General features: G+C 43.0%; 1 protein-coding gene and 1 pseudogene across 2 annotated transcripts in view; one reads left to right on the top strand and one right to left on the bottom strand.

Moving 5' to 3' along the window:
* LOC102178261 lies at positions 1,172-1,692 on the top strand (annotated as a pseudogene). Its single transcript, XR_001295859.1, has one exon. The product of XR_001295859.1 is annotated as a 60S ribosomal protein L27a pseudogene (transcript).
* Positions 2,093-14,480, bottom strand: part of LOC102178529 (adhesion G protein-coupled receptor E3) — a 48,397-nt gene continuing 36,009 nt past the window's right edge. Inside the window, exons 14-19 of the mRNA XM_018051670.1 lie at positions 13,679-13,914; positions 11,888-11,954; positions 7,972-8,063; positions 6,394-6,574; positions 4,503-4,598; positions 2,093-2,923 (exon numbers count right to left, since the gene is read on the bottom strand). Coding sequence (XP_017907159.1) covers positions 2,870-2,923; positions 4,503-4,598; positions 6,394-6,574; positions 7,972-8,063; positions 11,888-11,954; positions 13,679-13,914 — 726 coding nt within the window. The 3' untranslated portion in view covers positions 2,093-2,869. The remainder of the gene's footprint in view (positions 2,924-4,502; positions 4,599-6,393; positions 6,575-7,971; positions 8,064-11,887; positions 11,955-13,678; positions 13,915-14,480) is intronic.

The following is a 14,480-nucleotide window of genomic DNA, read 5'->3' as shown; positions in this document are numbered from 1 at the left end:
CTCGAGTGCTGGCTCAGTTGCGGTACATGAGTTCAGATGCCCTAAAGCATTGTGGGATCTTTCCAGACCAGGAATTGAACTGGTGTCCCATGCATTGCAAGGCAGATTCTTAACCACTGCACCACCAGGGAAGCCCTAGACTCCATTCTTGAAGAGCAGATGCACAGACTTTCTTGCTCTCTCATCCAGCACAGAGGCAGCAAGCTGAAAACAACCTGGTGCTCTGGAAAGCTGGCCTGGGTGGCCCCCGTGCACCTTCCATCCTCCTCTGGGCTCCCACATCAAGACCTCCTGCTCTGGTGATGCTTCCTGCTAATGCAGCAGCTGCCTTCACAGCAATCATGTGGACACTTGGAGGGGATGAAGCTACCTTAGGTACCAGTTCTGCCTCTGGCCAGGGCAGAAACTGCCATCATGGGCATGTGTTGAGTTCATGTGCTTGGAAAGGAGAACAACCAGCTTATGTGGTGTTGGTCCAACCCCTATGGCCCTGACTCAAATGCCCCCTAGGGGAAGAGTGGTATCAACTTAGATTTGCAGCCCCAAGCTCTTGAGTTCCAGCCATGCCCCCAACCAAAGCAAGGACGGCCATTACACCTGGGAGGAGCCCAACCTCCTTAGGTTTCCTGTTCCAGCCCTGGGTGCCCTGACTCAGAAACTGTTTGTTCATTGTTGTTGTCAATACTCCAGGACCCAATCCTGGGTCCAGCTCTGCCCCATCCGAAGACTGGGCAAGGATGGGCTCAGGGCTGGTGTGCAGAGATCAGGCACCAACACGGCCCAGGGATTCACCCACACTAAGCTGGGCAAAGATCCTGGAAACATTTGCACTGTCCATGGTCCTGAAAGGTTCTCCTACTGGGCTGTAGGCCTGAAGACCCTGCAGTCTCCTGAATGCACAGACTTGCTGGGGGCTTTTCCAAGGTCCCCTTGCATAGACGGTGTATGACCACATTGCCAGGATGTGAGGTTATCCTTGTGACTGGTCTCTGGAAAATGCAGCTGGCCAGCCTTATAGAAAGTGGAGTTTCATCACAGTGGCTCTGCTCTGACTTGTCTAAATAGTATTGTCTTTTCTTCTCCAATGTCTGAGGCATCATATTACTTTTGAGCTTGTCCTTTGAAAGCAAACTGAAATTTTACTTTGAATAAAAAGAGAAGATGAGCTCGTTCGTCTAGGCCGCCGACATGCCATCCAGACTAAGGAAGACCCGGAAACTTAGGGGCCACGTGAGCCACGGCCATGGCCGCATCGGCAAACACCGGAAACACCAGGGAGGCCGAGGTAATGCTGGTGGCATGCATCATCACAGGATCAACTTCGACAAATATCACCCAGGGTACTTTGGGAAAGTTGGTATGAGGCATTACCACTTAAAGAGGAACCAGAGTTTCTGCCCGACTGTCAACCTTGATAAATTGTGGACCTTGGTTAGTGAGCAGACATGAGTAAATGCTGCCAAGAACGAGACAGGAGCTGCTCCTATCATCGATGTGGTTCGATCAGGTTACTACAAAGTTCTGGGGAAAGGAAAGCTCCCAAAGCAGCCTGTCATCGTGAAGGCCAAATTCTTCAGTAGAAGAGCTGAGGAGAAGATTAAGAGTGTAGGTGGGGCTTGTGTCCTGGTGGCTTGAAGCCACATGATGGGAAATTCATTAAATGTTAAGTGCTTTTCAAAAAAAAAAAAAAAAAAAGGAGAAGATGATTAAATAAGGGGAGGGGAGGAATGAAATGACTGCCAGTCATGGCGAATGTTCTCATAGCATTTGGATAGCCACCCTCCTCTCTCCCTGCAGAAATGAGTCTCAAATTACATTGTGCCTCACAGACATTCAGAGGGTTGTTAAAACTCTGATTTCTGGATATAAACCCAAGTGAATCCAGGGAGAGACCCACAGTGTGATTTCTGGCTTCCCAACTGATGCCAGTGCCACCAGTATAGGTACCACATACCAAGATCTGAATCCTGGCACATCAATCAGATAGGACTCAGACAGAAAGCTCCAGGTATTTACCTGAGAGAAGTGAGAACACATGGCCACACATACGCACATGCAAATATTATATGAAAATGATCATAGCATCTTTATTTATAGTGGAAAAATGGAAATAACTCAAATATACATCGAAAGGGGCATGGATAAACACATTGTGATATACAATAGTGTGAAATGATACTCAGCAACAAAAGGAAGAGACTGACAACATACGCATGAAATGGATGAATTCCAAAGTCATCATCAAGATGAGTGAAACATGGCAGACACCAAGAGGTCATACTGTATGATTCCATGTATATGGACTTAAAGAATTGACAGAATTAATCTGTTGCTATGGAAATCAGAATAATTGTTTCTGGGGTGGAAGACTGGGGACAAATGATCGAAAGGATTTATGTGGGAGCTTTCAGGAGTAATGCAAATACTCCATATCTTGACTTGGCTGATGTAATTAATAGATATACATGCAGGAGGAAGAGGGTTCAATTTCTGGGTTGGGAAGATTCCTGGGGAAGAAAATAGCAACTGACTCCAGTATTCTTGACTGGGAAATCCCATGGACAGAGGATCCTGCTGGACTAAGTCCATGTGGTCACAAATGAGTTACAGACAACAGACTGACTAAATAAAATCAGCATATACATGTATATATATTTGCAAACTTACCAAGTGTAAGATCTACATGTCTCTGTGTAAAATATCTTAATTGAAAGCATAGAGCACTGTAACACTACACAAAATATTCAACCAAAGCATACGTTCTGTGAGCGATTCTACTGTAGGATGAAGCAGTTCTCCTGGGTGCTTGAGTCACACTGATTCTTTCTCCAGGGTGGTTGGGAGGATGACATGGAACTGTTTGTCATTTTCAGACTGAAGTATTGCTTCTTCTTTCCCCCCCTAAATTGGATGATTTTTCCATCTCCATGTGCAAATTTATGGGAGAAACAGAAAGAGAAATAATGCTGAAATATTTCTGGAAGTAATTATTAACATCATTTGTTGGGAATTTCTTGACAAAAAGATGAGGTTCATATTGAAGCATGGATCCCAGGGAAAGTCTGAGTGTTTTTCTTCCAGGCTTAATGTACTTACCTTTGTTTTTTGCATCTCAGAAAATTGAAGATATGAAAGTAATCATAAGATGATGAAGTCTGGCCCACTTACCTCAGCCATGAGGAGACTGATGTCAATATCACACCAAAGTTAATTTCAAAAATAGGACTGAAACCAAGGTCATACTCCTACATCTCACCTAAGTCCATCCTATTTATCCCTCCATTCATTTTCCTTCATCATTATCAAGTAAAGGAAGAAAAGTGTTTTGTAATGTCTATCAGTTTCTTCAAGTACTATTTTGCCTGTGCCAACAGTCCTTAAATTACATCTTTTATAAAAACACCAATGTTCTACAAAATGTAAAGACGTTTTCTACAGGAAAAAAAAAAATCCTGGCCAAAGATGTTTGGCAAGTCCCAAGTTCTGTGGCTTCTTTGAATGATTACAAAGCATAGGCATGGTTAAGGCTCAGAGCATACCAGCAGTGAAACATCTGTTTGGCAACTTTGTGGAATTCATGAACTAGTATAACTTAGTTATGATATAACGTATCAATTAGGAAGATGGCAATGATGACCCTGTATGCAAGACAGGAAAAAAGACACAGATGTGTATAACGGACTTTTGGACTCAGAGGGAGAGGGAGAGGGTGGGACGATTTGGGAGAATGGGAATTCTAACATGTATACTGTCATGTAAGAATTGAATCGCCAGTCCATGTCTGATGTAGGGTGCAGCTTGCTTGGGGCAGGTGCATGGGGATGACCCAGAGAGATGTTGTGGGGAGGGAGGTGGGAGGGGGGTTCATGTTTGGGAACGCATGTAAGAAAAAAAAATAAATAAACATAAAATAAACGTAATAAAAAAAAATAAAATAAAAAATAAACTCAAAAAAAAATGATATAACGTATCAAGAAAAAGTTTCCTTGAGGTTTCTGTAACTCCAAGGTTTGGACTCAGCTTGCTGCTGCTGTTATTTAGTTGGTAAGTCCTGTCCTACTCTTTTGTGACCCCATGGACTATAGCCTGCCAGGCTCCTCTGTCCATGGGATTTTCCAGGCAAGAATACTGGGGTGGGTTGCCATTTCCTTCTCTAGGGGATCTTCCTGACCCTGGATCAAACCCGTGTCTCTTACATTGTTTGATAGGTTCTTTACCACTGAGCCACTGGGGAAGCTCTTGGACTCAGAAACCAATAATTCCAGAAAAGTAAAATCATTCACTGTGCAGATCATATGTGGTAAGTATGCTATTGCCCCACCCTAGAGATGCTGAGTCAGATATTGCACAGTAAGCTGAGACAGAGATGCGAACAGGTTCCTGTACCAAGAGTCAACGTGTGGTCTCATCACACTATTGGGTGAGGGGCAGACCCAACTGCCAGCAGAAGAGAATATTTCAAATTAGGCAACAGCATGGACGGGGACAGGAAATCATCTTACCACATGGGTTTGGATGGTAGAGCTGGAAAGGATGTAGCTGTCAGACTCTGTCTTTTTACTCATACTTCTAAGCCACTTTACATACTCCTCTCTCACCTGGAAAAGATGGTAAATGAAAATCTTGCATTTAAATACATTCTAGATATATGCACGAATGCTACCAGAAATAGTATTTATTTTTCCAATTATATTTGCAGATAACCCATAGAGGCTATATCAAACAGACTGAACTATGAGTGATTGTGTGTTAGTGGCTCAATCATGTCTGACTGTTTGAGACCCCCATGGACTGTAGACTGCCAGGCTCCTCTGTCTATGGGATTCTCCAGGCCAGAATACTGGAGTGGGTAGCCATTCCCTTCTCCAGTGGGTATTCCCGGCCCAGAGATCATACCCAGGTCTCCTGCACTGCAGGCAGATTCTTTAGTGTCTGAGCCACCAGAGAGGCCCCTATGAGTGATTACAGAGATATTATTTGTGGATCAGCCCGTTCATATTCATGTTAATGATAACATAGCATTTATATTATCCCTAAGAACATGAGCATTTTCTATAACTACTGAGAATTGCTTCCTCCTCTCAATGTTGTTGTTGTTCAGTTGCTAAGTCTTGTCCTACACTTGGCAACCCCGTGGACTGCAGCACAGCAGGCTTCCCTGTCATTCAGTATTTGCTTGAATTTGCTCAAACTCATGTCCATTGAGTCGATGATGCCATCCAACCATCTCATCCTCTGTTCCCCATTCTCCTCCTGCCCTCCTTCAATCTTTCCCAGTATCAGGGTCTTTCCCAAAGATTCAGCTCTTCCCATCAGGTGGCCAAAGGATTGGAGCTTCAGCTCCAGCATAAGTCCTTCCAATGACTATTCAGGGCTGATTTCCTTTAGGGTTGACTGTTTTTTATTTCCTTGCTCTCCTTGGGACTCTTAAGAGTCTTCTCCTGCACCACAGTTTGAAAGCATCGATTCTTCAGCATCAGCCTTCTCTATGGTACCACTTTCACATTCATACCTGACTACATGTCTCTCTGAAATCCATACAACTCCATTGGTGTGAAACCTAGAGATATCTGCCTATTTATTGAGTCAGAATGCAATGTAAAATCACTACTTAAAAAGCTTATATGGTCCAGTCAATGCTGGCACTTGGATCTTCACTACCACCGCAGTCTCCTATACTCAGAGCACTGCCCTTGCTACATGTCTTTGTTTGGGTTCTGGGGCTGGCAAGGGTTTCCACATCAGCCTTACTTCCTTTCTTTGGCTGGTTGTCTCCCACCCACATTAAGCCCCTCACTGTCAAGCCAGCCTAAGGAAGCCCTATGTGGTAGTTTAATGTCCCCCTAACAATTTTCCCCACGGTGCAAATCACAGTTGGTTATTCAATGTCTAATTATGCTGTTTCCCATTTCTGATTTCTTCACTGTTTAGAAAGCAGCCCCTGGAGCCCCCAGAGCCAAGCAAGTAATAATCGTTAAAATCCAATTTGAATATTAAAAAATGGAAACCACTGTCCCCCAAACTTTAGTTTTGCTGCTGTCAGACCCCATATTCGTGATCTGAGAAGAACGGGTATGCTACCATCCAATACTCATTACAGATTCATGAGTTGGGAAATTGGAAAATTGGAAAACGGAGACTTGAACTCCCAAAGGGGAATCAAGATGGTGGAGTGGTAGGATGTGGAACTCAGCTCACCCTACAGATACATAAAGAATGCTTCTACAAACAGGGGCTTGAACTCTTGGACTCAGTGGAGAATGGTAGGCTTGGGGAAAATGGGAACACACCATCAGGCAGGAGGGCATCACGTGGGAGAGAAGGGCTAGCCAGGTAAATGCATGATAGGACCCCAGCTGGGAGCTGGGGAGAAGACAGGATGGGTCCTATTACCTGCTGGTTGAGGAGGCAGTGGACCAGGAAGATGTAGACTCCCTGCAGGACATTGGTGATGGTGAAAGCATAGGCGAGGATGGATCTGAGGGGTTCCTTTATCAGTTCAGCAAGAAAGAAGCCAAGGCACCAGGAACAGCCCAAGAGGAAGAGCTGAGCAATGGCTTTAAACGTCAGCATCCTGTTAACACCAAGAAGGACAGTCACCAACCCACCACCTTCTCTCTTGAGTAGTATGTTGTTCTGTCTTCAGGGCCCATCTGCCTTCCTCTCCAACTGTAGTAGTTTAGTCCCTAAGTTGTGTCTGACTCTGCGGCCCCATGAACTGTAGCCTGACAGGCCTCTCTGTCCATGGAATCGTTCAGGCAAGAATACTGTAGGTTTCCATAGGTTGCCATTTCCTTCTCCAGGGGATCTTCCCAACCCAGGGATCAAGCCTATGTCTCCTGCATTGGCAGGCAGATTCTTTACCACTGAGCCACCTGGGACACCGTTCTAATTACTTGTGAACTTTTCTCCAGCCAGGATGGACTTGGAGAAACTGTGGTTGTGAGCGCAATATTTGGAAGTAATGGCTATCATTTCCACTGTAAAAACTGTAATAGATGAACATGAGTTCATTCCATGGTGTTTTCCTCTAATATGAATATTTATAATTGGAATGATATTTTGTGGTGGTGGTTGTTAGTCGCTAAGTCGTGTCCGACTCTTGTGACCCAGTGGACTGTAGCCCACCAGGCTCCTGTGTCCATGGGATTTCCCAGGCAAGAATACTGAAGTGCGTTGCCATTTCCTCCTCAAGGAAAGGTATTTTACCATTATATTTTTTTAATGTGGCAAAAACACATAACACAAAATTTACTACAACTATATTTGAGCATGCATTTCAGAAGCATTAAATACATTCACATTGTTGTACTACCATGAATACTATCTTTCTACTGAGCTTTTTTTCACCCTGAAGAACTGAACCTCTGTATCCAAAAAACAATAAATACCCATTCCTTCCTACCCTCAGCCCTTGGCAACATCAACTCTACTTTCTGGTTCTCTGAATCTTCTCATTAATTTCAAAGTTTCACATATATATGATTTTACGGGTGGTTCTCATTTGACAGTGGTTCCTAACATGGCAACCCACTCCAGTGTTCTTGTCTGGAGAATCCCAGGGACCAGAGAGCCTGGTGGGCTGCCATCTATGGGGTCGCACAGAATCGGACAACACTGAAGCGACTTAGCAGCAGCAGCAGTAGGCTAACGTGGCAGGCAACTCTTTACAGATGACTGGTTAGGGGCTTCCCAGGTGCCTCAGTAGGTAAACAATCTGCCTGCCAATGCAGGTGAGATGGGTTTGATTGTTGTGTCAGAAAGATTCCCTGGGGGAGGAAATAGCAAGCCACTCCAGTATTCTTGTCTGGGAAATCCCATGGATAGAGGAGCCTGGTGGGCTACTGTCCATGAGGTTACAAAGCTTAGTGGACACCACTTAGTAACTGAGCATGCATGCACGCTTGAAAAAGCAGTCCTTTAGAACTACAACCTACGCTAAGCCCATTAAACTGTCTAAACCCATTTTACCTTGTGTTTTGTATCTTGGACACATCTTTATTGAGGGAAGAGAGTCGGTCCCTCAAAATCCACAGGGTTATCAAATAAAAGATTAAGTTTATCTGAAAGAAAAAAAAGATACTAACTGTGGACCAACATACAAAGTCAAATTTTCTTTTAATGATGGCCATTCTGACCCGTGTGAGGTGAACTACTCACTGTAGTTTTGATCTGCATTTCTCTGATAGTTCATGATGTTGAGCATCTTTTCATGTGTCTCTTGGCCATCTGTGTGTCTTCTTTGGAGAAATGTCTACGTAGGTCTTCTGCCCATTTTTTGATTGGGTGTGTTTCTTCTCATATTGAGTTTTATGAGAGGTTTGTATATTTTGGAGATTCATTCCTTGTAAGTTGCTTTGTTTGCCATTATTTTCTCCCATTCTGAGGGTTGTCATTTCAATTTTTTAATGGTTTTCTCTGACGTATGTGTACTGCCATGTGTAAAGATGCCATGTGTAGATAGCTACAGATAGCTAGTGGGAGCCTAGCTGGGTGTTCTATGATGACCTAGAGGGGTGAGATGGGGGTGGGTGGGAAGGAGGGCCATGAGAGAGGGGATATATGTGATGGCTCAGAAAGTAAAGAATCTGCCTGCGGTGCGGGAAATCAGGGTTTGATCCCTGGGTCAGGAAGATCCCTTGGAGAAAGGAATGCTAACCCACTCTAGTGATCTTGCCTGGAGAATTCCATGGACAGAAGAGCCTAGTGGGCCATGGCCCATGGAGTCGCAAAGAGTTGGACAAGACTGAGTGACTAACATGGTACATGCTATAGCTGATGCACTTTGCTGTGCAACATTGCAAGGCAAGTATCCCCTAAGGGAAAAAATAGAGTCAAACTAGAAAGCACTGAAGATCATGGGAAAAGGTATGAGATTTTATAGTTAGAATATGTTGAAACTTGGGGACTTCCCTGGTGGTCCAGTGGTTAAGACTCCATGCTTCCAATGCAGGGGATGCAGGTTCCATCCCTGGTCAGGAACTAGGATCCCACATGCCTCATAGCACAGCCAAAAAGTTAGAAAAGAGAATATATTGAAATTCCTTTGGAGCAGACTGGGGATACTTGAACAATATCACCAAGGAGCTCCTGAAAGCCCACAAAAGAACATGCATGGGTGGTCAGGTGGCACAAACACAATGCAGTGTGGTGTCTCCATCAATGCCTTTCCTTGCACACATGGGCCATGGGCAGATATTTTCCAGCCTCATTTCAGATAGTCTGGGGCATGTGGCTGAATTCTAGTGGATGAGATGTTAGTTGCAGTGACATATGCCTGAATCCTACACAGTCTTCAACTGTCTTCCCCTCCAGCAACAACCAATGAGGTCATGGGTCAAAATAATAGAATCATAAAAGAAAAGCTGAGGACTCCCCTGGTGCCACAGGGACTAACAATCTGCCTACCAATGCAGGAGACACGAGTTCAATCCCTGGTCTGGGAAGATCCCACATGCCTTGGAGCAACAAAGTTCATGTGCAAGAACTATTGAGTCCATGTGCTGCAACTTCTGAAGCCCTCATACCTAGAGCCTGGGGTCCACAACAAGAGAAGCCACCTCAGTGAGAAACGTGAGCACCCAAGAAAGAGTAGACCCCACTCACCACAACTAGTGAAAGCCTGCACAAAGCAATGAAGACCCAGCACAGTCATAAAAAAAAGTCAAGCTGAATCTCACATGGGGAAGAGCCTCTTGATCCACACTGGACTTCGCAAAAGTAGCACACAAAAACATATTTGCTCTGTCGAGCCATTGAGACATTGGGAATTCTTTGTCACTGTAGCACACTTTAGCCTAAATGGACTAATCATCAGACTATATACTAAGAGTTGAACAAACTGAAGAAGATTTAAGAACACTTAGTGAAATAACTTCCAAATCACAGAATTTTATCATAGTCACAATTATATTTTTACACATCCACTCATTTGTTTATCCAACAAATATAGATTAAGTATATATGGCATGCTAGATATTAGTGATACAAGGATGATTTCATCTCTATTCATCAGCATTTCAATATGCTCAAAGTTTTTTTTCCTTTTTTTGATTTTTATTTTTATCATTAAACATTTTATTTGTTTTAATTGGAGGCTAATTACTTTACAATATTGTGGTGGTTTTTGCCATACATCGACATGAATCAGCCATGGGTGCACATGTGTCCCCCCATCCTGAAGCCCCCTCCCAGCTCCCTCCCCACACCATCCCTCTGAGTTGTCCCAGAGCACTGGCTTTGAGTGCCCTGCTTCATGCATCACGCCTGCACTGGTCATCTGTTCTATATGTGGTAATATACATGTTTCAATGCTGTTCTCTCAAATGATCCCACCCTTGCCTTCTCCCACATAGTCCAAATGTCTGTTCTTTACATCTGTGTCTCTTTTGTTGTCTTGTTGTAGGGCTGTCATTACTGTCTTTCTAAATTCCATATATATATGTTAATATACTATATTGGTGCTTTTCTTTCTGACTTACTTCAGTCTGCATAATAGGCTCCAGTTTCATCCACTTATTAGAACTGACTCAAATGCATTCTTTTTTATAGCTGAGTAATATTCCATTGTGTGTATGTATCACAACATCCTTATCCATTTGTCTGCTGACGGACATCTAGGTTGCTTCCATGTCCGAGCAATTGTAAACAGTGCTGCAATGAACATTGGGGTACATATGTCTCTTTTGACTCTGGTTTCCTCGGTGTGTATGCCCAGAAGTGGGATTGTTGGGTTGTATGGCAGTTCTATTTCCAGTTTTTTTTTTTTTTTTTTAAGGAATCTCCACACTGTTCTCCACAGTGGCTGTACTAGTTTGAATTCCCACCAACAGTTTAAGAGGGTTTCCTTTTCTCCACACCCTCTCCAGCGTTTATTGTTTGTAGACTTTTTGATGGCAAAAATATGCTAAAAACATTTAAATAAAGACATATGCTCAAACATCTGCTATTAAAAGGAAACAAATGAATGTTAAAATAGTACCTAGTTTGTCTTCCTACATTATTGGTAGGAATGTAAATTGGTAAAACCGGGATGGAGATCAGTACAGAGATTCTTTAAAAAAGTAAAACTAGAACTACTATATGATTCAGCAGTCCCACTCCTGAGCATGTATCCAGAGAAAGCCATACTTTGAAAAGATACATGTTCCCCAATGTTCACTGCAGCTCTGTTTATAGGATCCAAGACATGGAAGCAACCTAAGTGTCCATCAGCAGAGGAATGCATAAAGAAGATGAGGCACATATATACAATGGGATCTTAATCAGTCATGAAAAGAATGAAAGATGCCATTTGCAGCAACACGGTTACAACCAGAGATTATCATACTAAGTGAAGTTAAGTCAGAGAAAGACAGATATCATATGCTCCTGCTCATATGTGAGATCTGAAAACAGTACACAAGTGAATTCAAATACAAAAGAGAAATAGACCGACAAACAGAAAACAAACTATGGTTACCAAGGGAAAGTGGGGAGAAGATAAATTAGGAGGTTGGAATTAACATATACACATGATTATATATGAACAGGTAAACAATAATGACCTACTGTATAGCATAGGGAACTATATTCAATTCTTTGATATAACCTATAATGAAAAAGAATCAGAAAAAAATATATTCTTTTATATATATAAAAGTATCCATATATATATACTTTTCCAGTATATATATATATATATATATATATATATATATATGTGGCTGAATCTCTTTACTGTACACCCGAAACTAACACAACATTGTAAATCACCTATGCTGCAATAAAAAATAAAAAATAGTACCTCTTTTGATCTTCAAATTAAGTTGAATACTACATACCACACACACATACTGTATACACACATGGCACCTGAGGCAGGCACACACACACACTATAAACCTACCAAGATGACTGCTGATATGGGTCCTAAGAAACTCAAGATGAATCCTTTCTCTAGGTTGATCCAGCAACTGAAAAACAGAAAGCAACAGTGGCAGCATTTAAAATGGTAATGGAATACAATAAGTGACCTGCAGCAGAGAATATTTATATAGGACTTTTTGGGCTTCCCAGTGGCTCGCTGGTAAAGAATCCATCTTCTGTGCAAGGAGATGCAGGAGATGTGGGTCCTGGGTGGGGAAGAGCCCCTGGAGGGGGGTATGGCAGCCCACTCCAGTATTCTAGAGAAACCCATGGACAGAGGAGCCTGGTGGGCTACAGTCCATAGGGTCACAAAGAGTTGGATACAACTGAAGCGGCTGAGCATGCATATAGCATTTACTTGTGTCAGGCACCATTCTAATACTTGGAAGTAGAGAGTATTACTGTCTTTCTTTTACAGGTGAGAAAACCTAGGCAAGAATTTAACTGTCCTCAGAGTCACCAGGCTAGTAAGTGAGGAACCTTGAATTTGGAACCAGGTAATCAAGTCTAGAATTCATGCTCCTTGAAGTTTATGGAAGCATTTGGTTATGACAGCAAAGATTTGTAAAGAATTTCAAATGTCTATCACTTAGAGGTTAATTTTAAAATGTTGGTAAGAATATACAATGTAACACATTAAATGATGATGTATATCTGTATTATTAATGTAGAAAAAGTCCACTACATATTATTAAGGGAATAAACAAATTACATGCAGAAACTTTATCATGATCCCATTTTTATAAAGAAATATATATTTATATGTATAAAATGTATATTGGGTTTCCCTGATAGCTCAATTGGTAAAGAATCCACCTGCAATGCAGGTGACCCTGGTTCAATTCCTAAGTCAGGAAGATCCACTGGAGAAAGGTTAGGCAACCCACTCAAGTGTTCTTGGGTTTCCCTTGTGGTTCAGCTGGTAAAGAATCTGCCTGCAATGTGGGAGGCCTGGGTTTGATCCCTGGGTTGGGAAGATCCCCTGGAGAAGGGAAAGGCTACCCACTCCAGTATTCTGGCCTGGAGAGTATTAAGGGAATAAACAAATTACATGCAGTATCTTTATCATGATCCCATTTTTATAAAAATATATATTTATATGTATATTCATACATATATAAGGGCTTCTCAAGAGGTGCAGTTGGTAAAGAATCCAGCTGCCAAAGCAGGAGACACGGGTTCAAACTCTAGGTTGGGAAGATACTTCGGAGTAGCAAATGGCAATCCCCTCCAGTATTCTTGCCTGGAAAATTCCATGGACAGAGGAGCCTAGTGGGCCACAGTCCATGGGGGTGCATAGTTGGACATGACTGAGTGACTAACATACTGGGCTTAGTGGCATTACAGAGGTTCTTTATTAGAATATTATTTTTTATAAAACCAGTTAGTACTTTCAGGAATAGAAGTAGTAAAGATCTATAAATATGTGACATTTATAAATATAGACATTTATATAAAAACAAAATTCATGCTCCTTCCAGTTCACTGTCTGTGTTACTTTACCCTGGTCGTTCACCTTTTTTCTCTAAGCCTCAGTTTGCTTAGTTTACAAAATGGGAACAATTGGAGCACTTTCCTCTAGGGATGTTTTGATAGGCATGAGAAATGGTATATATGAAACACTTCGCCCCAGGGGCTGGAGAAATAAATGTTCAGCATCTTTGTTCTCAGCCTGTCATGACCTACTCAACCCTTCCTTCCACCCTCAGTTTCCCACGGAGACAGGTGTGTACCCACGTCCCCGACAGCACATTTTCAGCACCGGACTCACTGCTTAGTGGTGCCGTATCCTTGGGGGTTGATCGCTGCAGACACAGCCACAATCACCGCTGGGACCCCGTAGCCTACAGGGTACATGAACCTCTTCTTGAATCTGCCTGCGCTGGTGTAGTTGGCCACCCTGAGGTTCCTGACAGTGAGGAAGAGGTGCAGCCCTTCGAGGAGCATCCAGGTGAAGGCGGCCAAGTAGAGGTAATGGAGTACACCGGCGACGACCTTGCACAGCACCTGGAGGGGAGAGGGGGCCACTGGAGTGGTCCTGGGTGCAGTGACCTCACCACCTGCTCTGCCCCAGGGTTGTCTCTGGGTAACTTTGGTGAGAGATGCTCCTTAGCCTTCTTCACATGTCCTTCTTCTCTCAGAGTCATGTCTCCAAATGGATGGATGGTCCCCCTTGTCTATTCCCATGCCTTGGCAGGGTGTCACTTGGGCCACCCAAGAAAAACTGAAATGTATCATGTTTAAAGTTCAATGGGGGACTTCCCTGGTGGTCCAGGGCTTAAAATCCATCTGCCAATGCAGGGGACACAGGTTTGATCTCTTGTCTGGCAAGATTCCACATGCCATGGGGCAACTAAGCCCAAACATCATGCTCTGAAACAAGAGAAGCCATTGCAGTGAGAAGTCCATGTACTGCAAGGAAGAGGAGCCCCCACTTGCTGTAACTAGAGAAAGCTCATAGCTACAAAGACCCAACGCAGCCAAAAATAGCTAACTAGCTAACTAAAGTTCAAAGAGATCTTTGTCCATCTTAAAATGGAAGAAGACAATATTCAAAGTGTGTTAAGGACTGC

Source organism: Capra hircus, chromosome 7 (assembly GCF_001704415.2).
Source record: "Capra hircus breed San Clemente chromosome 7, ASM170441v1, whole genome shotgun sequence".
In the NCBI taxonomy this organism is placed as follows: domain Eukaryota; kingdom Metazoa; phylum Chordata; class Mammalia; order Artiodactyla; family Bovidae; genus Capra; species Capra hircus.
The sequence above is the reverse complement of the archived record's forward strand: the minus strand, read 5'-3'. Positions and strand labels throughout refer to the sequence as shown.